This window comes from Rhinoderma darwinii, chromosome 2 (assembly GCF_050947455.1).
Source record: "Rhinoderma darwinii isolate aRhiDar2 chromosome 2, aRhiDar2.hap1, whole genome shotgun sequence".
NCBI lineage: Eukaryota > Metazoa > Chordata > Amphibia > Anura > Rhinodermatidae > Rhinoderma > Rhinoderma darwinii.
In genome coordinates, this window is record NC_134688.1 from 68,716,761 (window position 1) to 68,743,050 (window position 26,290).

A 26,290-nucleotide genomic window follows, 5' to 3' on the forward strand; every position below is an offset into this window, starting at 1 on the left:
GAAAGAATTACATCTACCAGCATGAATGTACATTTCCGACGGTCAGACATTATTTATTTTTTGAAAGAACCCTCCCAACGTGTTCTATGAAATCCATTTTTTTCTTTAACATTTCATATCAAATGGGGAAATACCTCAAACAGCAAGTTATAATCATACTGTGGCAGGCAGCTCAAATATTGCTTTCAACCCTTTTCATCGTCTGGGCTAACAGTGCTTTATCAATGTCCACATGAATGGAAAAATCAAGGGTGAAACTACACAATGTTCATACTGGTCACGTCTAAGGGTTTCTTGAAATACGTTAAAGGGGTTTTCCCATCTTGAACATTTATGGCAAAGTCACAGGATACGCTATAAATATCCTATAGATGCCGGTCTAAATCGGGACCCTCTGACTGACAAATTACCTTCTCTTGCTCTCGCTGCTCTTCGGCAACTGACTGACGAGGTGGTCGGAAGTACGGAAGCAGCCGAGCTCAGTGAGCTACTTGGCTTCCGTAACTCCAATAAAAGTGAATTGGAGGTCTGCTAACAGCATAATACAGTGAGCTATGCTGTTTCCGTAGTTCCCGAGTTCCGGAAACAGCATAGCTTGTCGTGCTACGCTGTTTCCGTAACTCCTTTTAACTTCTATGGGAGTTACGCAAACAGCATATAACAGCGAGCTCTGCTGTTTCCGAACTCCTGACCCCCTCGTCAGTCAGCAGACGGAGAGCAGGACAAGAGTTCTTCAAGATGGAAATACCCCTGGATGGTCTTAGAATTAATTAAGGTGAATGATGAAGGTAATGCCATGAGGCATTTGTTAAACCTTGGAGAAAACCTTTTCTGAGTAATTTACTGGTGCCCGGTGTATTATGGAACCGTGGCAAAAAAAATCTAAGTTTATTCTGACAACAACACTATACTGTATCTCCAGGATGCTGCTGCCAGTAAGGGTACAGTAAGTACTCATCACTCTTGGAGTATGTGTCATGAAAATAAGTTGGCAAATAACACTGTCACAGAATACATAGAAAATAGTATGAGAACCCCTGATGTAGACAACAACTAAAAAAAATGGATGCTTAAAAGGGTCATCTGGTTTAGAAAACAGATTTTCAAATACCTTATTAGAGAATATTGAGTAAGTAGAGGGTGGTCCCCCATTTCGGACCCTCCTCTATAAGCCAGAGCGGAGAGCAGCTACAAGGAGAGACTTTCGCTCTACATGACTAGTTTACAGATTAAATTAATTTGCATAAAAAGTTGAGTAACTTTGTAAATACAATACATTACTTATCTTGTACTTATCCTAAGTTACAAACTGTATTATAGAGGAGAGCTGAATTTTTAATTCTGTAGGCTTTTGAGCTGACATCTCCCAGCTTTTCTTGCAGGCTCCATATCTGCTCAGGGCTTGCGCTAGTGATTGTAATCTGGGAAGTGTACAGTTAATGCCCAGGCATTGTAAAATAATCTAATGTAGGAAAAACTAAGGGCTCATTCAGATGAGCGTGTATCACGTCCGTGTGATGGCCATTAAAACAAGTCACACGGAGTCATGTATTTGGGGCCGTTCACATGACCGTTGTTTCAACGGAGCGTGTGAAGGGTCCATGAAAAAATAGGACATGTAGTATTTTACTGTGTGTCACGTATCCCTCCATAGACTCTAGTCTATGGGGGATCCGTGACAACGCGTCCATCACGGGTACACCTTGGACGTGGAAAACGTCAGATTTTCACGTCTGAGGTTGCAAACGCTCGTCTGAATGTAGCCTAACTGTCCTGCTACATTATGGGAACTCAGTTAAGTAGTAAGTGATGTGTCTGTGGACAAGCTTTTTGACCGTTTCCAGCAGCAATCATCAGAATTGTGAATGCAGCTCTGGACTACAATAGGGGCCGTAACAACAATAATTGTAGGAAAATAAATTTTTTCATGTTACTAACTGTCTATGCTTTGGTAATTACTGCCTTGATTTATACTCCTATCATCCGCCTCAATGGTAATTACACTAAAATAAACTGCATCATGAGTATTTCTGTAACTGAAAACAAAGGGAAGAGATTTATTTTCTACAGTGTAATTATTTTGTGTCCAACCCATGTATATGTGTATAGTGAATAAATGATACCACACATTGAATGGTTTAGGGAAAGGGTTACTATTGGAAATATGGTTTTGTAAAAATATCTGTTGTTTCTAGCAACCTACGATCAGTGAGCAGTGTACTTAAAACTTTCGTGTATATCAGTTATGTTTTTTTGTTTTTTTTATTAACAATGCAGAGGTTCATTCCTTTCCACTTTTTATTTTCTAAAAAACACAAACAATTTGAAAATGTCTCCTGATTTAATAGTACTATGCATCATAGTATTTAATTGTAACGCTTCTCTTTTGCGGGATCTTTTTAACACACATTTTTCATATTATAGACTCATAGGCTAGGTTCACCATTTCATAAGTATAAGCAGTATATTATTAAAGGGGTTCCCTCTCTCTGTGTCATGAGACATCAATGCCGAAAAGATGGGTAGATTGGTACTAAAAGCTCCCACTATACCGCTCCCAGTACCACAGTTTGGGCGGTTGTAAACCTTGTCTGGCCTCGAGCTGAAAAGGACATTTGGGAGGAGCATTGTGAGGAGAGTTTTTATTGGTTAAGCATTGCTGAGAAAATTTATGGCAAAGCTGATTGGCCGGTAGCAACCTTTTGACAAACAGCAGCCCACAAACTCTTCCCAGATGCAATTTTCAGATAGATGCCCGTCTTTTATAATATAGACCGAACTTTCTCTTGCATCTTGGTGAGTCAGCTTTAAATGAGAAGAATTCTATATTTCTGCCCTTATTAGTATCGATCTTACACCCCCAAATCTATACTTACCAGAGACCTTGGGGGTTCGTCCTTGGGGGTTCATAGCATGAGAATCTTAGTGCCCCTAGCAGGTTGTGTCATGAACTGCCTGGTCATCTGAGTAAAGGAATACGTACAGTACTCTGCTAAATATTTAAGGGTCCAGCAGATAAAGTATTTATTTATAGGAATAACAGGGCAATTTATGACATCACTGCAAGACAGTAAGATCTCATAGAGTAGGGGATTGGTTTTAACCCAGCAAAAAAAATGTAATGGATGAAAACCCCAAAAGTCAAGAACAATGTTTTCAATTCTATGGTATGGCATTATATAAGCCTATGATGTAGGGCAGTCAATCCCAGTTGCTCAAAATACTCTTCCAGAAGTCTACAATATCCATGTTTTCATCAGTGTAAGCCCCACAAGTCAGCTCCATTCTGGTTTGGCCAACCAAGAATACAATATAAAAGAAAACCTGATTTTACAGTAAATGCTTTTCACTTTAGATCAGAAGACATGTGTATAGTCTTTGCTTGTGGCAGGAAAACATAATATGCATATCTTTGAAACTAGGTTAGCTCCATAACATTTATATTTAAGCTATTTTGATGACTTCAAACAAGACTGTGTGGTGCTCAGCGGATCAACGACAGCTCAGGGGGAATCTGAAAAAGTACGAGTTGGAAAGTATGTTTCCTTTTATTTAGCACTTGATGTTCCCAAAGTGTTGGCCACTAGGTGCTGAAGGCATCTGTGCACCAAGTGCAAGGCAGATTAGAAAGGCTTTATATAGAATTGTATATTATTGCATTGTACTTTGTAGGGCCCATTTCTTAGCAGACGTACAGTAGCACTAAATGTTTGTCAGGTATATACAATCACAATAGTGCAAGGATGAAATGAAGCTAACGGCAGATAAAAAAAAACCAACAACAACAACAACTATATTGTCATATTGTACATTAAACCCATAGCGTATAATGTCATCATATATGGCAGCATGTGAAGTAATCGGATTGGGTGTTCCCAGCTAAAATATGACTGGGTTATAGAACTTCAAATGATAGCTCTGACCTGAAAATAATGGTGTTTCCCATATGGGGGACCATGGGGCATTTAAAAAAAAGTCCAATCAAAACATCTTCTAACCTGGATAGATTTTCTACACAGGCTAATAAATTAATGTTCATTTCACTTTTTTGTAAAGAAAAGGGAGTTAACAAAGTTTTTGGCACTGGTAAACAGCTATATAGCGCTAACACACCATATGGTCACATCATGACAAATTCCATGTTCTCTGCTATGGGCAGTCATGTTTGTACAAGACTATGTGACGAGGAACAATCTAGAAAGATGCAGAGCTTTGTAGTGATTATATTTCCCATATGTAATGAGATAAGAAGTCTACAGAAATTATAATAAGCAGATAGATGCAGAAAATAAGAATTGCAGTTTTCACCAAGACCTCTAATTTGTATGTATGTCATTTAGAAAGCTTTCCTTCCATTTGGTGGAGAGTTGTTTGAATTGCACCAAGTCCCCCTATCTTTCTGGTAGTTCTCACATGTATCTATGACATTTCCCCTTTAAGGAGATGATTAAAGTCTGTAATCTCCAACCACCACTGTTTTTGTTTTTTAGAACGAAATGGTTCTATAGAGCGCTCATTTATACCATTATAAGTTGCTTATTGTGTCAAGTTTTAGAAACCGAAATCTCGTTTCAGTACCAAAGGGGTGTGAGTATTTTATAGAGCCTTGTCGTTCAGGAAATACATGGTGATTTGGGATCACAGTCTGCACCAATATAATTTTCTCATTGATCATTTTAACTGAATTAACCCTTTAAGAAGACTGGAAAGCTTTTTGAATAGCAGGTCACATCTCTAACTAGAACCATGAGGTCCAAAAGACTAAAACAGATCGGTCCAAAGAAGGGTGTGTCTGATTAAGAAAATAAAGGTCATAGAAAGACGCTCTTCTTTCTTTTTGGAAGAGAGCTATTTGTACATTGTGCTTTATAAAGATGAAAAATTAATTTATGTCAACTTTCAATCATAGACAATCAGAATGAAGACTTTGTGTCCTGTCACCCTCTTGGTGGAAGTTTGATGAAGACCTCCTACAGTAGGCGCTAGAGATCGAAATGCATATACCAAGTTAATAAGAGAGATGTATGTACCTTCAAAGTGCAAACGTGACTACACGAGCATTAGAAAGCACTTACCATATATATATATATATATATATATATATATATATATATGTATAGTGATACTTTTCCCTTTGACAGTACAATTCTGATTGACAGATGACAGTGACAACATGAAGCGATGCAAAAGTGCACTGGATATTTTTAAAGCAATAACAATAGATAAGAAATGAAGACTGTACCCTCTGTTTCCGCAGACTTCCTGGGCTGGTCGGTGATGGGCTTGGCGATTTCCCCGAGCGAGGAGTGGATAGCTGGCTCCCTGGGGTTCCATTGACTGTAAGAACAAAATAAAGGAAGCAAGTTAATTAAAAAATGATCTTAATCCATGTCCGAATGACCTTGTCTGCACTAAATCGACCTATAATGTATTACTGGCTTTTCATTGTACTTTTCCCAAACCAAACGCCCAATTGTACGTCATTCCATTCATCAGGCTAACCGTAGTCTACACAGCAACAGTGCAATGATGAGAATACCGCTGCTTTAGCCACACAATGTTGCGTTACACTCGCAGCAGGATGATTTATATCTAGTGGGCACCGGCTGAAATTCAACGTAAACTTACAGAACCTCTAAACTGGATGTTACTGTCACGGACCCTAAATACCAGATTTAATATATAAACTTTGCAACATAAACCTCATACTGTATGAAGATTGTTATAAACTATTAAAATGTATCCTTTAGCCATCAGTTATGAGAGAACATACCAGTCAGTATATATAGGAATGATAATAATAATAATAATAATAATAATAATAAAGATATAATAAACATAATTATATTAATAAAAATATAATTAATAATATTATAACTATTATAACTCATATAAAAATATGTAATATAAAATATTATAAATCATATATAAATAATAATAAAAATAATATCATAATTAACAATTTATTGATTTATCTCTCCATCCATTCATATCACTAGTTACAACTGATATCTGACCAAATTTTTTCAATTCTTTAATCCGATTAAAGTTACATTTTCTTAAATTCAAAATACAAATTTCATTGTATTGCCTCCTTATTATACAGTGAAACAAACCAACATGAAAATGTAAGATTATTGAGAAGAAAAATTGAATTATTGATTTTAGGATTTAATAATTATTTTAAATACATGGTAAAACAGTTCACCTGTTATAACGATAAATATTGGCTGCTTAGGATGTATATTGCTTCTAAAGTGACTGCACAATTCAACTTATCATGGCTAGAAATAATTAAATTACATAAATACCGATAATAATAATCATTATCATATTTACTTTCATCATCAAAATAACATTGTAGTATCTGGCCAGGCTGAAATAAATAGACATAGTGCAGCAGTTTTATATCCCATCAATTCTATCACATACTGTATTTTCAGAAAATAGGTAATTGAACTTACCTTCTATAAGCTCTAACATGAGTAAGGTTTTTGTGATTAGGCAGGGAGTATAAAAAAGAGGAAACGATCAATAAATGGGCACCCAATGCTGCTTTGTAGTTACTGAAGCTTTAGCACAGTGGATGAGAGGCAGCGAGTAGTTGATAGGATACTGTGCTGCTCATACAGTGAGATGCAGGATTCAGAAGCAGATGCTTTAAATGCGTAAGCCTGACGTCTTCCAGGCAGCAGTGGGAGGTGCAGGTGCAGTATTAGGGCTACATCAAAGGTATCATCTAAGCAGAACATTGCTGCTATAGGAATGGAAAGACGGCCCCTCATCCCTGACTTTATCCTTCTCTTACCATAACCCCAAAGCCTCAGTAATTTAATAAGTTCTAGTGTGAATCATTATGGGGCTCTTAAGTGAGGACAAAATATCAAATGACTCATCAAGAAAAGATAATGACTCTTCAAATCCAATGAGGACTACTGAAACATCAATATAATGGCAGAACTGTTCCCCACTGCTGCCGGGCTTCAAATACACCATGTTTGTATGATATCTAATCTATCTATCTATCTATCTATCTATCTATCTATCTATCTATCTATCTATCTATCTATCTATCTATCTATCTATCTATCTATCTATCTATCTAGACAAATGGATCCAGCAGCACCGGTATAGTGTGGGTGCAAGCCCAAGAGAGTAGACCAAGATCCCAATTGTGTATAGTACAAAAATAAGGCAGCACTCCGTTTGTTAGAGGTGAAAAAAGAGGGTACTTTTATTGTCCCATAAGCAACGTTTCAGCTCCTTCCCCTGGAGCCTTTCTCAAGGCTTGAAAAAGGCTCTAGGGGAAGGAGCTGAAACGTTGCTTATGGGACAATAAAAGTACACTCTTTTTTTTTTTGTACTATATCTATCTATCTATCTATCTATCTATCTATCTATCTATCTATCTATCTATCTATCTATCTATCTATCTATCTATCTATCTATTTAAGGGTGCATTAGTCACCAAGGGTAGAATAATTACCATCTGGTGTATTATGGGTGGGGAGTTTGTGTAGAGGGTCAGAAATAGGTGGGGAGTGTGCTGGAAAATCAAGAAGCCAAAGATGTCTGTGTATCAAATACTGCAGAGACAAGTTGTAGCTGGGAGAAGCCGACATGGAGGTCTTGGCCAGATGAAGAAAAAAAGGGAAAGTGAATGACTACAATCAGAGAAGACGTCACCTGTGAATCATTGGATATAACTGTACTGTAATAAATTATATGGTCTGCATAGCGCCTGTGAAGTACTGGTATCTACCACTGTATGGTGGTATTATTGGTCTATGTGTAGTGGATTTCATTCAGTAACAGTATGGCGGTATTATTCAGTTACTATATGGTGGTAATATGTGGTCATGGTGTGCAGGTATTATTCTGTAACAGTATGGTGGTATTCAGTCACTGGTGGTAATATGTGGTCATGTGTGGAGGTATTATTCAGTAACAGTATGGAGGTATTATTCAGTCACTATGTGGTGGGAATATGTGGTCATGGTGTGGAGATATTATTCAGTAACAGTATGGAGGTGTTATTCCATCACTATGTGGGGATAATATGTGGTCATGATGTGGAGTTATCATTCAGTAACAGTATAGAGGTATTATTCAGTCACTATGTGGTGGTAATATGTGGTCATGATGTGGAGTTATCATTCAGTAACAGTATAGAGATATTATTCAGTCACTATGTGGTGGTAATATGTGGTCATGGTGTGGCGGTATTATTCAGTAACAGTATGGAGGTATTATTCAGTAACAGTATGGAGTTATTATTCAGTAACAGTATAGAGGTATTATTCAGTAACAGTATGGAGGTATTATTCAGTCACTATGTGGTGATAATATGTGGTCATGATGTGGAGTTATCATTCAGTAACAGTATGGAGGTATTATTCAGTCACTATGTAGTGGTAATATGTGGTCATGATGTGGAGTTATCATTCAGTAACAGTATAGAGGTATTATTCAGTAACAGTATAGAGGTATTATTCAGTAACAGTATAGAGGTATTATTCAGTCACTATGTGGTGGTAATATGTGGTCATGATGTGGAGTTATCATTCAGTAACAGTATAGAGGTATTATTCAGTCACTATGTAGTGGTAATATGTGGTCATGATGTGGAGTTATCATTCAGTAACAGTATAGAGGTATTATTCAGTAACAGTATAGAGGTATTATTCAGTCACTATGTGGTGGTAATATGTGGTCATGGTGTGGAGGTATTATTCAGTAACAGTATAGAGGTATTATTCAGTCACTATGTGGTCATGATGTGGAGATATTATTCAGTATCAGTATGGGGGTATTATTCAGTCACTATGTGGTTATGGTGTGGCGGTATTATTCAGTAACAGTATGGGGGTATTATTCAGTCACTATGTGGTTATGGTGTGGCGGTATTATTCAGTAACAGTATGAGGTATTATTCAGTCACTATGTGTTTATGGTGTGGCGGTATTATTCAGTAACAGTATGGGGGTATTATTCAGTCACTATGTGGTTATGGTGTGGAGGTATTATTCAGTAACAGTATGGGGGTATTATTCAGTCACTATGTGGTTATGGTGTGGAGGTATTATTCAGTAATAATATGGGGGTATTATTCAGTCACTATGTGGTTATGGTGTGGCGGTATTATTCAGTAACAGTATGGGGTATTATTCAGTCACTATGTGGTGATAATATGTGGTCATGATGTGGAGTTATCATTCAGTAACAGTATGGAGGTATTATTCAGTCACTATGTAGTGGTAATATGTGGTCATGATGTGGAGTTATCATTCAGTAACAGTATAGAGGTATTATTCAGTAACAGTATAGAGGTATTATTCAGTAACAGTATAGAGGTATTATTCAGTCACTATGTGGTGGTAATATGTGGTCATGATGTGGAGTTATCATTCAGTAACAGTATAGAGGTATTATTCAGTCACTATGTAGTGGTAATATGTGGTCATGATGTGGAGTTATCATTCAGTAACAGTATAGAGGTATTATTCAGTAACAGTATAGAGGTATTATTCAGTCACTATGTGGTGGTAATATGTGGTCATGGTGTGGAGGTATTATTCAGTAACAGTATAGAGGTATTATTCAGTCACTATGTGGTCATGATGTGGAGATATTATTCAGTATCAGTATGGGGGTATTATTCAGTCACTATGTGGTTATGGTGTGGCGGTATTATTCAGTAACAGTATGGGGGTATTATTCAGTCACTATGTGGTTATGGTGTGGCGGTATTATTCAGTAACAGTATGAGGTATTATTCAGTCACTATGTGTTTATGGTGTGGCGGTATTATTCAGTAACAGTATGGGGGTATTATTCAGTCACTATGTGGTTATGGTGTGGAGGTATTATTCAGTAACAGTATGGGGGTATTATTCAGTCACTATGTGGTTATGGTGTGGAGGTATTATTCAGTAATAATATGGGGGTATTATTCAGTCACTATGTGGTTATGGTGTGGCGGTATTATTCAGTAACAGTATGGGGTATTATTCAGTCACTATGTGTTTATGGTGTGGCGGTATTATTCAGTAACAGTATGGGGGTATTATTCAGTCACTATGTGGTTATGGTGTGGCGGTATTATTCAGTAACAGTATGGTGTATTATTCAGTCACTATGTGGTTATGGTGTGGTGGTATTATTCAGTAATAGTATGGGGGTATTATTCAGTCACTATGTGGTTATGGTGTGGAGGTATTATTCAGTAATAGTATGGGGGTATTATTCAGTCACTATATGGTTATGGTGTGGTGGTATTATTCATTAATAGTATGGGGGTATTATTCAGTCACTATGTGGTCATGATGTGGCAATCTTATTTGGCCATTATATAGTGTTATTATTGATAATGTTGGTCTTGTATAATAGGTTTTGTTCAGTAACAGTATGATAAAAATATGTATGGTGATAATATTTGTCCCTTGTATATTAGCATCATTGATAATATTGCCCTTGGTATGTATACTGGGTTTTATTCGGTAACAGTATGGTGATATTTGCTCCTTGTATAATGGTATTATTTGGTAACTGTATGACTATATTTTTTAGAGGTATATCATCATTCATAGATTATTGACTTTGAAAATACAAATTATGTGTAGGTCCCACAGCGCTGATTTTCATCTTAACAGTGCACTGTTGAGGCGCTGAAACTTACTATCATCTGTTATAAATATTATTTTGGTTTTATTTTTTATTTTTTGGGGGGGTGGGCATATCTTCCATGAGAAGAAAAGGATCGGGTATGTTTAAATCTAACATGCCCAACCCTTTATTATCTCGTTGGGTGAGAGAAGGGACACCCACCTACACGCTCATCTAATGTGTGGTATGGGGTATGGACCCATAGCTATTGCACAGCCCAGGGCCCAAGCTCATATTAATCCACCACTGCCTGCAAGCCCTATTACCTGTATGTGTCTTGTCATGTATAAGGAATGATATGCTAATAAAATCTAATAAGCCATCTTGTTGAGCGCCATGTTGGTCTTTTCCACTACATTGCTCTGTTTATGAATTGTCGTAAAACTTTGGAACTTTGCACTGAGCACCACTGAGCTGAATGTCGCACCTGAAGTGACAGTTCAGTCTGTTTATGAGATTTGCATAGGAGGTTTAGTGACGATTGCTATAGATATACCACTAATGTCCGATTGATGGGGGTCCAACCACTGTGTCCCTCGCCGATCCCTATAAGGAAGATACAGAGCTGTGCCACTGCATCTCTTGTCTGCTCAGCTTTCGCTGTTATCTGCATGGTCGGGAAAAGCCAAGCTGAGTAGGTAGGAGCCAAAGTGGCACAGCGCTGCCACTTTGTTCTAAGGATTGGCAGTGGTCACAGTGGGCGGATCCCTGCCGATAGGACATTAGTGTGCCAATTAATGTTTATGATGAGACAAACACATGTATATCATGGTTGTATTTCTGTTTAATATAAGCCAATAGCTGGGATTAGTGATAGGATCATGTATAGGCATGATGGGGGGATGGTTCGCTGAATGAAAACATATTGAGGATCATTTGTAGAAATTAGCATAGAAAAGCGAATATTAAAGTATGAAAATAAAAGTATGAAAATCATTAATAGGTTGCTATAGGCAATCCCATTACTTGTCTTTTTACTTAAAGGAGAAGTACCAAAATTGTGCTATAAAAACACACAATGCACATTTGCCTACCTTAATACTGTGTGGAAAGTTTACTAAGCCTGCAGCCCCTTCCCTCCGCTGTACTGGGAAAACACTTCCATTTTATGTGCTATAGCAGGTCAACCCTATTCTAGATACATAATGTGGATGTATAGCTATATACTATACACATCAGTGGAAATGTAAATAATATTTGTATAAAGAACACTGTGATTATAGAGATAAGTGGCATTACATAGACACCAGTTATCTCCTTCTGGAGGAGCAGTCTAAGGCCATGTTCACACAGGGCTGATACCCTGTGTAAAAGTGCACAGCATGTCCGCCCTGGAACCCACTGGGAATTTCACCAAATTGTGGTGAAGTTTTTTGCGCAAAATGTCTGCTGCGGAAAACAGCAGTTGAAAGAAAAAAAGCTAATACTTACCCGTCCTCTGTAGTCATGGCGATGAGCCCATGCAGCAGTCACATGGGATTAAACGTCATCCCAGGAGGCCGGTTTGGGCAGACAACAGGAGAACCTGTCGCAATGACAACGCCCGGGTGGTAAGTATAAGGCCTCATTTACACGAGCGTAATATACGCGCGTGCGACGTGCGTGCTTTTCACGCGTGTCGTACGCACCTATATTACTCTATGGGGCAGTGCAGACAATGCGTGATTTTTGCGCAGCGCGAGTGCGTTGCGTAAAACTCACGACATGTTCTATAATCGTGCGTTTTTCGCGCATCACGCACCCAAGTCAATGGGTGCGTGAAAACCACGAAGGTCGCACGGAAGCACTTCCGTGCGAACTGCGTGATTCGCGCAAGAGCTGTCAAACTGAATGTAAACAGAAAAGCACCACGTGCTTTTCTGTTTACAAACATCCGATCGGAGTGTCTTAGAGATGAGCGACCCGAACTTCACCGGGTTCGGCCGAACTCGTTTTGACCGAACCCGGCAGGAGAAAGTCACTGTCCAGGGTGCTGAAAGAGTTAAACTGGTTCAGCACCCTGGACAGTGACTTCCGATCCCAATATACGTGAACGTGTAAAAAAAAAGTTCTGACTTACCGATAACTCCCGGCTTCTTCCTCCAGTCTGACCTCCCGGGATGACAATTCAGTCCAAGTGACAGCTGCAGCCAATCACAAGCCAAGCACAGGCTGCAGCGGTCACATGGACTGCCGCGTCATCCAGGGAGGTGGGGCCAGATGTCAAGAGAGGCGCGTCACCAAGGACGCGTCACCAAGGACGCGTCACCAAGGCAACAGCCGGGAAGTTCTCGGTAAGTACGAACCTCTTTTTTTTTAAACAGGTTACTCGATATGGTGATCGGAATTCACTGTCGAGGGTGCTGAAAGAATTACTGCCGATCAGTTAACTCTTTCAGCACCCTGGACAGTGACTGACGTCGACTAGTCTTATCTCTATGATGGCGGCTGCGCGAAAATCACGCAGCCGCGCATCATACACTGATGACACACGGAGCTGTCAAGTGCCTTTTGCGCACGCAAAACGCAGCGTTTTTTGCGTGCGCAAAACGCACACGCTCGTGTAAATGAGGCCTAAGGGTATGTTCACACGTCTTAACAAATTACGTCTGAAATTACGGAGCTGTTTTCAGGCGAAAATAGCTCCTGAATTTCAGACGTTTTTGCAAGTACTCGCGTTTTTAGCGACGTCCATTACGGACGTAATTGGAGCTGTTTTTCAATGGAGTCAATGAAAAACGGCTCGAAAAACGTCCAGAGAAGTGACATGCACTTATACTTAAAATTACACCTCGTCTGAACAGAACATCGTAAAACCCATTGCAGGCAATGGGCAGATGTTTGCAGGTGTAATGGAGCCGTCTTTTCAGGCGTAATTTGAGGCGTAAAACTCCCGAATTACGTCTGAAAATAGGTCCTGTGAACATACCCTAAGCTTTTTAGTCATTTTAAACAACAAAAAGCTTTTTTTTTCTTTTTCCAAGTCAGCACCCTGAACTTTTTCTTTCTGAGCTGCAATTTTTGTGGCGGAATTGCAGCTTTTCCACCGCAAAAATCGCAACATTTGCTTTTTGTTGCGGGTTTTACCTCCCCATTGGATTCAATGGGGAAAACCCGCAACAAAAAAAGCAGCGATTCCAAATAAATGCTGCAGATTAATAAAACGCAACGTAGATCAATTTCTGAACGTTTTTTCGGCAGATTTTTTATGCGAGGTTAGGCCTCCATAAACTAGACTTGTTTTTCCAGTATATCGCACAGATGCTCAATATTGAGATCTGGGGAATTTGAAAGCCAAGTCAACACCCTGAACTTTTTTTTCTGAGTTGCAATTTTTGCAGTGGAATTGCAGCTTTTCCACCGCAAAAATCGCAACATTTTGTTGCAGGTTTTACCTCCCCATTGAATTCAATGGGGAAGACCCGTAACAAAAAAAGCAGCGATTCCAAAGCATAAATTGACATGCTCCAGATTAATAAAATGCACTGCAGATCAATTTATGAAAGTTTTCGGCAGAATTTTTTATGCAGCCTGTGGATGAGATTTGTGCAAATCTCATAAACTCTGCTGCTACTGTAAGGCTGGATTCACACGAGCACATTACGTCTGTAATGGACGGACGTATTTCGGCCGGAAGTCCCGGACCGAACACACTACAGGGAGCCGGGCTCCTAGCATCATAGTTATATACGATGCTAGGAGTCCCTGCCTCTCCGTGGAACTACTGTCCCGTACTGAAAACATGATTACAGTACGGGACAGTTGTCCGGCAGCGAGGCAGGGACTCCTAGCATCGTACATAAGTATGATGCTAGGAGCCCGGCTCCTGGCTGGAGGTAATGTATATTCATTGTCAGGACACTGCAGTAACGTTATAGTGTGTTTATGTGGCTGCACATAGTGATATAGCTATATCGCTATCTGCAGTGTAAATGAATGGGGAGAAGTGTATGACGCTGATTGGTCAGCGTCATACACTCCTCTGTACAACGCCCACTTGGTCATATAGTAAAACACGCCCAGTTGTCCATTGAGAAACTCATTAGCATAAAGCTAATATAGGTCATAACTCCGTCAAAAATGATCGTTTTTTTATAATAAAAAACACTGCTGTAATCTACATTACAGCGCCGATCACATCATGTACAAGATAGGCCACTTATAATGTGGTAACAGAGCTTCTTTAATCAAATTGAGATCTGGGGAATTTGAAAGCCAAGTCAACACCCTGAACTTTTGTCATGTTACTTAAACCATTCCTGAACAATTTTTGCAGTGTTGCAGGGAGCATTATCCTGTTAAAGAGGCCTCTGTAATTAGGGAACACAATTGTCATGAAGGGGTGTACTTGGATCTGCAACAATGTTTAGGTGGGTGGTACGTGTCAAAGTAACATCCACATGAATGCCATGATCCAAGGATTCCAAGCAGAACATTGCCCTGAGCATCATACTGCTTCCAATGCTTTGCCTTCTTTCCAGAGTGCATCCTGGTGCTATCTCTTACCCAAGTAAGCCAAGCACACGCACCCAGCCGTCCACATGATGTAAAACACAGCATGATTCGTCAGACCAGGTCACCTTCTGCCATTGCTCCATGGTCCAGTTCTGATGCTCATGTGCCCATTACAGGCGCTTCCAGCGGTGGACAGGATTCAGCATGGGCACTCTGACAGCGTCTACACATCTCCAAAAGCAGCAAGCTACGATGCACTGTGTGTTCTGACACCTTTCTATCATAGACAGCAGTGACTTTTTCAGCAATTTGTATTACAGTAGCTCTTCTGTGGGATCGGACCAGATAGGCTAGCCTTCCGCTCCCCATGCGCATCAATGAGCCTTGAGCTGGTTCACAGGTTCCTTCTTTGAACCACTTTCAGTAAGTATAACACACCACAATATCTGCTGTTTTGGAGATTCTCTGCCCCAGTCATCTAGCCATCACAGTTTGGCCCTTGCCACAGTCACTCAGATCCTTACACTGGTCCATTTTTCCTGCTTCCATCACATCAACTTCAAGAACTAACTGTTCACTTGATGCCTAATATATCCCACCCCTGGTCAGGTGTCTTCACTCAGTGGCGTAACTACCGCTGTAGCAGCCATAGCGGCTGCTACGGGGCGCGCGGCATGAGGGGGACATGCCGCCTGCCGACATGGCCCCCCCCCATGCCCGGTGGCGCCTCGCCGCCTGGACTCTAACATTTATGGGCCGCGCGGAACGGGCCCCCTAATGCTTGGTGGAGTCGCTAGCACCGGAGGGGGCCCTGATGCTAGCGACAGCCACATTCACTTGAATCTGCGTCCTCTGGATGTAGATATAAATGAATATTATAGGCTGCTGCTGCCTCTCTGAGGAGTCGGCGACACCACTAAAACCAGCCGACGCCACCCCCTCTTGCAGTAATTGTACCTGCGTCTATAGCACGCAGGTATAAATACATGCATTAGCGCTGAATGGCTGTGCACATTCCGTGCCCCACCATCCAGAGCCTTACAATGACGTTGATTGGCAGGGCAAAATTGGATGATTGGCTAGCGACGCGATGGCGTCATCGCGCTCTTCCGTTGTTAAAAGGAGCTGATTGACGGGGCAAGTCATTCCGCACTGCAAATCAGCGTCTTTCAACAACGGTAGCAGTGCGATGACGTCATTGCTTCGCTTGCGTTGTTCAGCCTTAGCAGATCTGCTCAGAAGAGAGCAGGTCTGCATTGCCACTGGATGGCGTGGGAACAGAATCATGTGAGTATGTAAAGTTTTTGTTTTTTTCTAATAAATCTGTGAATGGCATTATCTACAGGGGGGCTCTATCTACAGATGGGGTCTATATGTGAGAATGTGGCGCACTATATACAGGGGGAGCTATATGTGGGGCACTATCTACAGGGGTGGGCTATATGTGGGACTCTATATACAGGGGTGGGCTATATGTGGAGCACTATCTATAGGGGGAGCTATTTGTAGGGCACTATCTACAGGGGTGGACTATATGTGGGACACTATATACAGGGGTGGGTTACCTACAGGGGGGCTATATGTAGGGCACTGTTTACAGAGGTGGGCTATATGTGGAACACTATATACAAGGGGAGCTATATTTGAAGGACTATCAACAGAGGTGAACTATATGTGGAGCACTATTGCCTTGCAGCTCTGGAGTCCATATGTGGGCACTATCTACAGGGAGCTGTATGTGGGGTACTATCTACAGGGGCTTCTATGTAGGGCACTATCTACAGAGGCTCTATGGGGGTCACTATCTACAGAGGGCTATGGGGGCACTATCTACAGGGGGCATGGTGTGTGTGTGTGTGTGTGTGTGTGTGTGTGTGTGTGTGTGACACACAGTGTATGGTACTATTATAATCAGGGACACAGTGTATGGCGCTATTATACTTAGAGATGCAGTGTATGGCACTATTATATTTAGGGGTGTTGAGAATTTTATCTTCGTTTATAGGTGCAGAAATGGGCTGTGGCTGGGAGAAGTCATCATAGAGGTCTGCACCAGATGGGGAAGAAAAGAGAAACAGAACAACTAGAATCTAAGACGTCACCGGTGAGTCACTTAATGTAAATGTTTATTCTGCCTCTAATCAGTAATGTACTTCAAAACCACAAAAAAGGCCATACTTACTAAGTGGGTGGGTGAAAACCCGTTCCCAGCAGGACGCAGACAGGTCAAAAAATGCTGCAGAAGGAGGGTGCATTAAATAGTGATAGCCACTCACACTAGTCTTGAGGGGATTGGCGAACTATGTGCTCACAAGTGTGCGATAAATGAGTGTCAGTGTTAGTGTAGTGCTAGGGTGTGAATGTATGGTAAAAAAGAAATGTGTATGTATGGAAGTGCCAGAACTGTGTGATAATGTAATAAGAAATAAATGTGTAATGAATAGGGGTCAGTGCTGTGAATAGTACATGGGGTGTCAGTACTATGTGTAATACGTGGAGGGATAATGTGCTGGTCATCAGGCATAGCATATCTTGCAGAATCACAACCTATTTGTAACGCCGCTACTGTCAGTTAAGGCGGGCTGCTCTTCTTCTAATCAGTAATGTAGTCACTGTATGATCTGCAGAGAGATGATGGGTGACTTGATTATGATATGATTTTTTTTTTTGTGAAACAGCATCTCCCAGCATATCCTTACCATTGTTCGGGCCATGCTGGGAGCTGTAGTTTTAAGCCGTACATACTTATACGGCAGGGGTTGCACTAAATTGTGCTGTATTTGTTCTGGTGCTGTATATATATTTTTTGGGGGGCTGTGAGGCACTATATAGAAGAGGGGGGAGCAGGATGGCACTAAATTCAGAGGGAGAACAGGGTGGCAGTACATACAAGGGGGGAAGCAGGGTGACACTATATACAAGGGGGGAGCAAGGTGGCACTATATACAAGGGGGGAGCAGGGTGGCACTTTATACAAGGGGGAGCAGGGTGGCACTATATACCAGGGGGAGAGCAGGGTGACACTATATACTAGGGAGGCTGTGTGGCACTATATACAAGGGGGGAAGTGGCACTATTCAGGGGGGGGCTGTGTGGCACTATACATAAGGGGGAGCTGTGTGGCACTTTAACTGGATGGTTGTGTGAAGGGTAACTGGGGATTTTTACTCTGTATCAGGAAAGCAAAGCTCTGATCTCCATAATAATTCTTGACCTATTTACATTCAACACAATTAAATTCTAGATACATTCTCCAGGCCTAGACCACCACTATTAACCCATTCCCCATCGTAAATCATATAGTAATTAACTATGAATATATATATATTATCAGGTGTAAACCCATAACCACTCTAGACCACCAGAGATCCTAGGCAGTAATTACTAAAATAAATTATTGCAAAATGAGTATAATTCCTACTTAAAATCTCTCCCTTAAAAATAGTTTGCCCTTGCAACACATTAAATTCCTAGAACAATCAAATTTAGTAAAATGATAAAGATATTTACAATGAAAAAATACTTAGAGTACAGATGTGTCCACCCTTAAATTTTCTTGAAATGAATTAAAGGCATTTTCCACTTTCTGACAACTGATGACCCATCCACCGGGGGGGGGGGGGGGTGTGCGTGTCCGACACCTGGGCCCTGCACCGATCTGCCACTCCGGCTGCTTCCAGACACCGGACGATGTTGCCAGAAGCAGATGGCTCCGGTCAAAGAATAGTGGCTGAGCTGCAGTACTGCCGAAAAGCCGCTATGCAGTGGTCGGAGCCATCTGCTTCCATCTCCAACTATTGCATACCATTCCAAACATCCGGTGTATGAAGGCAGCTGAAGTGGCGGATCGGTGTGGGGTCCGGGTGTCGGACACGCACCGGTCACATACTGATGACCTCTCCGGTGGATAGGTAACCAGTTGTCAGAAAGTGGGAAACCCCTTTAAGTTATACGATTTGTCATGATACCAATTTAATACAATGTATAAATTTTTTAACATGGGAGTTTATGTGCAACGGATTGCCGACGGATGGCGTCTTTTGGAGGCATCCGCCGGAGGTAAATGCTTTTTTGACATGTTTGTTTAACATCTTGGGATATGCTGGATTTAGAGATAAGTTAAGGAAGGACACATCTGTAGGAGGAAAGAGAAGAACATAATAAATGATGAGCGGCAAACCTCACTATATTGACCAATCACTCAGCGGCTTTCTATAAGACTAATTACGGTAAAATAATGAGAGCTATTATCTGTTTTGTTGCCTTGAGAGACAGACCATTAATGCTATTTCTAGCATGTTTGAAATTAACATCATTACAAGAAAATTGCATAATTATAATAAAAGACCATGTTCCCATTGAAATACAGAATAAAGTCAAAGCTTCACCAGAAAGCAACCAATCCGGAAATATTCTTGTCTCCCTAATAAATAGGTGCCTAGGAGGATTATGCTGTATTATAAAGAGTTTATCCAGTTTAGCATACATAAATGTTGCACTTCAATTACTTGCCATTTTCAAGATATCTGTTTGTTGTCAGTAAATGGAAACATTCTTGTTCATATTTGAAAACCTGTCCTGATCATGTGGAAATGACATAGGTGAAGGCTTGTCAAAAGGAAGCTCGAAAACATTTGAGGAGTCTGCATTTTCAGACTTTGAATGTAAACAAGAACGTTTTTGTTTACTAATAGCAAGCAGAGATCTTGAAAATGGTAAGCAAATGAATCACAAAATTGCATTACTGCTCATTATTTAATGATTAAGATTTGTTTTTAGTTTCTGAAAAGCAAATTCAAGAGTAACAACCAGGGGTATGTTGTGCAGAGGTAGCTGTCGCACATGGGCTCTTGTGCCTGAGGGGGCCAAATGGCCCCTCTAGCATATGAGAGACCAATTGGATGAATGGCATTTTGTAGGTAGAGGGCTCTTTTCGATAATTTGTATTGGGGCTGAGGAGCTTCAAATAACGCCTCTGGTGACAACCAAGAAATGGCTGTACATCCTGTTGTCACTTTTGCAAAAATGGCTGCGGTATCAAAAGAAAAAAATACTAATATCTCTGTAAGTAAATATAACATAATTACCAAATTTTGGCTACTGCTCTAAATTCTGATTTAGTAATATGGGACCAATTTAATATTTTGGGTGCAAAATTCTCAAAAAGTCCTCTTTCATTTTCCTGTATTTTTCTAAAGAAGAGCATTCGGAAGCAATAAAATATTTACCGTTGTTTACCGCACTATTTTTAGGTATAATATAACTACTGTAGGTAAAATCTACAAAATATTACCCTGTGACAAAGCCATGGAAAAAACCAAGCTCCAAATGGCAAATGTGAACGCACCCATAGCAGGTATCCTGTAAACCAGGGGTCTCAAACTCGGCCGGGTAAGTGGGCCGCATATAGAAAAAATGGGAAGTTGACGGGCCGCATTATTTTCAAATTTGATACAATACAAAATTATTATTAATCAGTTATTTGAACTACAATAACACTATATTACTATAATAATAATACTACATTACTACAATACTACATTACTATAATAATACCGCTAGGTTTAAAATTTTAGATATTTCTCCACGTGCTTATTTCAACAATTCAGCTTTCCAGTTTAAGTGTCGCTAAATGCAGTCCGGAGGCTCAGTTAGCAGAGTTTGGCAGACACACATGTCAAGATTGGGCAGCCCCTTTTTAGATAGTGCCGCAGTGCCCTCTGTGGACGCTGTCGCAGTGCCCTCTGTGGATGCTGCTGCTGTGCCCTCTGTGGATGCTGCCGCTGTGCCCTCTGTGGATGCTGCCGCTGTGCCATCTGTAGATGCTGCCACAGAGTCCTCTGTAGATGCTGCCACAGAGTCCTCTGTAGATGCTGCCACAGTGCCCTCTGTAGATAATGCAACACACCCCTAGATAAGGCCACAGTGCCCTCCGCAGATGCTACCACAGTGATGTCAGGGTCTTGCCCAGAGCTGGAGTCCCGGAGCAGAGCCGCTTCTAGCACTCGAACTACAGTAGATTTGTGACTGCAGCAGCTCTGGATTTGATTGGAGTAAGGGACCTGATGTTACAGTACAGTTGTGACTGCAGCTCTGGATGTGACTGGAGTATAGCACATTATATAATAGTAGAGTTGTGACTGGAGCTCTGGATTTGTTTGGAGTATAAGACAAGATGTTTGCATCTGCATTTACTGATCTTGCAGTAGAGTTGTGAGTGTAGCTGTGGATGTCTCTGGAGTATAGTACATGATGTTACAGTAGAGTTGTGAGTGCAGCTCTGGATGTGACTGGAGTATAACATGTTACAGTAGAGTGGTGACTGCAGCTCTGGATGTGACTGGAGTAAAGTACATGATATAATAGTAGAGTTGTGAGTGCAGCCTGGGATTCCAGCTCTGCTCCTGACATCACTGTCCATATATGGACAGAGATGTCAGGGGCAACCCCAGAGCTGGAGTCCTGGGCAGAGCGCTAGTAGGCTCTTCCTGGGACTCCAGCTGTGCTCCTGACATCACTGGGATTCTTGCTCTGGGGAAGCCCCTGACATCATTGTCGATGTATGGACAGCGACGTCAGAGGCTTCCCCAGAGCAGAGACTATACTAGCGCTTTGCCCGGGACTCCACTCTGGGGAAGACCCTGACACACTGTCCATATATGGACAGCGATGTCAGGGAATTCCACAGAGTCCCGGAGCAGAGCTTATACTAGCGCTCTGCACGGGACTCCGGCTCTGGGGAAGCCCCAGACATCGTGTGTCCAAACATGGACAAAGATGTCAGGGAATTCCACAGAGTCCCGGAGCAGAGCCGATACTAGCACTCTGCCCGGGACTCCGCTCTGGGGAAGACCCTGACACACTGTCCATATATGGGCAGCGATGTCAGGGAATTCCACAGAGTCCCTTAGCAGAGCTGATATTAGCGCTCTGACCGGGACTCCGCTCTGGGGAAGACCCTTACACACTGTCCATATATGGGCAGCGATGTCAGGGAATTCCACAGAGTCCCGAAGCAGAGCCGATACTAGCGCTCTGCCCGGGACTCCTCTCTGGGGAAGACCCTGACACACTGTCCATATATAGGCAGCGATGTCAGGGAATTCCACAGAGTCCCGGAGCAGAGCCGATACTAGCGCTCTGCCCGGGACTCCGCTCTGGGGAAGACCCTGACACACTGTCCATATATGGGCAGCAATGTCAGAGAATTCCACAGAGTCCCGGAGCAGAGCCTGTATTAGTGCTCTGCCCGGGACTCCGGCTCTGGGGAAGCCCCAGACATCGCTGTTCATATGTGGACAGCGATGTCAGGGAATTCCAGAGTCTCGGAGCAGAGCCGATACTAGCGGCTCTGTGTCCCGCGGGCCGCAGATGACAGCCCCACGGGCCGCGTGCTTGAGACCCTTGCTCTAAACTGTGTTCTCCAGCCAGTGCCTTGTGAGACGCATACAGCTCTATAGCTCTCTGTATGTGGCTCTGGGGAAGCCCCAGACATCGTGTGTCCAAACATGGACAACGATGTCAGGGAATTCCACAGAGTCCCGGAGCAGAGCCGATACTAGCACTCTGCCCGGGACTCCGCTCTGGGGAAGACCCTGACACACTGTCCATATATGGGCAGCGATGTCAGGGAATTCCACAGAGTCCCTTAGCAGAGCTGATACTAGCGCTCTGCCCGGGACTCCGCTCTGGGGAAGACCCTGACACACTGTCCATATATGGGCAGCGATGTCAGGGAATTCCACAGAGTCCCGAAGCAGAGCCGATACTAGCGCTCTGCCCGGGACTCCTCTATGAGGAAGACCCTGACACACTGTCCATATATGGGCAGCGATGTCAGGGAATTCCACAGAGTCCCGGAGCAGAGCCAATACTAGCGCTCTGCCCGGGACTCCGCTCTGGGGAAGACCCTGACACACTGTCCATATATGGGCAGCGATGTCAGGGAATTCCACAGAGTCCCGGAGCAGAGCCTGTATTTGTGCTCTGCCCGGGACTCCGGCTCTGGGGAAGCCCCAGACATCGCTGTTCATATGTGGACAGCGTTGTCAGGGAATTCCAGAGTCTCGGAGCAGAGCCGATACTAGCGGCTCTGTGTCCCGCGGGCCGCAGATGACAGCCCCATGGGCCGCGTGCTTGAGACCCTTGCTCTAAACTGTGTTCTCCAGCCAGTGCCTTGTGAGACGCATACAGCTCTATAGCTCTCTGTATGTGGCTTCAGGATGTTGGCAGCGACAGATAGAGCTGTGCACCAATGTCATCAGAGCTGTTATAGCACTATTTTCATACAATGTTTAAAAAAAAAATAATAAAAACAATTTAAATTAATTCTATGTCATAATATGAAGCCAGCACTAAATTGTAAGGGTAAGTTCACACGTAGCGTAAATACTGTGTATTTTCCGCTACGGCTATTGTGGCAGAAAATCTGCAGCATTATACATTAGCAGCAAAGCGGATGAGATTATACAGTAGCAGCAAAGCAAATGTGATTTGAACATATCTCATCCACACACTGCGTAAATGAGGAGCGGGAAAAAAATGCTCAGAAATTGACTTGCGTCACGTTTTTTTTAAAATTCGCAGCATATTAATTGTGTTTGCATAATCACTGCTTTTTTGTTGCAGGTTTTCCCCATTGATTTGAATGGGGAGGCAAAACCTGCAACAAATAGCAGATGTTGCAATTTTTGCGTCGGAAAAGCTGCAATTCAGCCGCAAAAATCGCCACCCAGAAAAAAATAAAATCTTATAATTAACCAGAATTCTGTGCTCCTTCGTCCAGGCCGGCCTCCTGGGATGACGTTTTATCCCATGTGACCGCTGCAGCCAATCACAGGCTGCAGCGGTCACATGGGATGAAACATCATTCCAGGAGGCCGGCCTGCAGGAAAGTAAAGGGACGCGTCGCCATGGCTACGTAAGTATGAAACTTTTTTTTTTATGCGCAGTCCTCCAAAGCAGACATTCCGGTCGAAAAACTGCACCACCATTTGGTATTGTTTTTTGTCTGGAATTCCCTGCGGCGCCCTGGGCGGATACGCTGTGTGCTTTTACACAGCGTATCCGCCCTGTGTGAACATAGCCTAACAGGGGCAGCTCTGCTCCCTCACATAATAAATCATAGTGGGTACTATAGAGTCACTGCAGCTATAATCACCTTCAGGTGACATTATATGGGTGCACTACTAAGAAAGTGTATAGTCCAGGGGCGGTGCTTTACTTATATTCAATCCTAGTTAATAGAATGTAGGGCACATTTATAAATAGTGTCATTTAGCCAACAGCTTCTAGTCAGAGAAAAATAGTGCAGTTTTAACAGGATAAGCAGCAAATTCACAAAGGGAAAACTAAAGCACAGAAAAAAGGCACAAAGTGATGTCACAGTACAGGGATAATGCACACAGTGATGTCACAGCATAGAGATAATACAGTACACATGGTAGTATTATAATAAAGTAATAATTAAATGGGTCCCGGGAGTTGGAACCCGAGCGATCATCTATTGATGGCCTATCCTGGGGATAGGTCATCAGTTTTTAGGAACTGGACATCTTCAATGAAGTTACAGAACATGAATCATACAAACAGTGATGTCACTGTAGTGGGAATAAGGTGCACAGTGATGTTACAGTACTGGGATAATGCACAGTGTAATGTCACAGCACCAGAGTAATGCAAACTGTGATGTCACAGCACAAGAGTAATGCTTACTGTGATATCACAGTACAAGGAAAATGCACATGACATGTTAGTACAGGAATAATGCAGAGAAAAACAATATAAGTAGTCGTATTTTGGCAGCTCCACCAGTGGTCTTAATTATGGATAAGATGCCGAGTGCACTGGTTACAATCTCTGGTATTCACAGAGACTAATGAAAATGGAAAACAATCTAAAAAAACAGTCTCTCAAGGCAACTTATTTCAAACAGATAATACCATTATTTATTAATATACCAAACAATCATAATTACCTTACATATAGGATATACATGTGCTGCTCATGTATGTTCACACAGAGTATTTTGGGGGAGGAATATCTGCCTCAAAGCTCCAAACGGAATTTTGAGGCAGATATTCCTCCCCCAAAATACTCCGTGTGAATAGCAATTATCGCGCCGTTTTTCGCCCGCGGCCATTGAGCGCCGCGGGCATAAAACACGCTTTCTCCTGCCTCCCATTGAAGTCAATGGGAGGTCGGACGCGGAAGCGCCCGAAGATAGGGCATGTCGCTTCTTTTTCCCGCGAGGCAGTTTTACTGCTCGCGGGAAAAAGACGCCGACGCCTCCCATTGAAATCAATGGGAGGCGTTCTCGGGCCGTTTCTGCCGAGTTTTGCGACGCGGTTTCCGCGTCAAAAAACTCGGCAAAAGACCCCGTGTGAACATAACTCCTAAATGTTTTATTATAATAAAAATATAAAGATAATAAATAATAATGTAAAATAAATATAAAATACGTTGTTGAACTGTGATCTAAGATCGCTCCAATAATAAGAGCATTACTACTCACCATGAGGCCCTTGTGAAAAACATATAATGAAGTCATAGTGCAACCGTAATGTACACAAGGATGTGGCAGTACAGGGATAATGTAAAAGGTGATGCTGCAAGTAGAGGGATAATGCATACAGCATGGGAGCACTATGTTACCATTGGACTCATAGCAAAACACTGAACGGGAACCCAAAAAATGTTCCATGCCCCTTTCATAATTTATAACCATAACTAACTTCTCAGTGCCCCTGTTAGTTGTAGGACACCATAGCCTGGTACCTTGATAGTTACACCAATGTGCTTTATACATTTGGTGGCTATACACTATATAAATTTGGTGTATGCAATTTATGCTTCACATCTGTTAAAAAAACAAACAAACAAACAAACAAACAAACAAACTATCTTTATCACGTTTTATCAATGTGCCCAATGTGGAGAAAGTTTAAGGACATTCAGGAATTTATCCATATGTGGTACGTTGTCTGAGGCCTCATTTCTCCTTAACCAGATCCAACAAACAACTCAGTTTAGGAAATTGTCAGTCCCATTATTAAGTCTTGGAAGATACTGGTTCTTCTTGCGGTGATCCAGCTGGAGTAACGAGTCTTATAGGCAATGCTCCCTGAGAAAAGTATGCAAGTTAGCTTTCTTCCAAAAGGGAGTAAAATGTCTCGATAGTGCCACTTATAGG

At 41.9% G+C, this 26,290-nt stretch overlaps 1 protein-coding gene across 4 annotated transcripts in view; it reads right to left on the bottom strand.

Annotated features, from left to right (window-relative positions):
- DCLK1 (doublecortin like kinase 1) overlaps positions 1–26,290 on the bottom strand; it is a 383,441-nt gene that overhangs the window by 139,602 nt on the left and 217,549 nt on the right. For 3 of the 4 annotated variants that reach the window (XM_075851721.1, XM_075851722.1, XM_075851724.1), the window contains exon 6: positions 5,243–5,337. In XM_075851721.1, the coding sequence (XP_075707836.1) occupies positions 5,243–5,337 (95 nt within the window). Of the gene's footprint in view, positions 1–5,242; positions 5,338–6,464; positions 6,718–26,290 lie in introns of those variants that run through there. The other variant, XM_075851723.1, reaches the window with a different exon arrangement.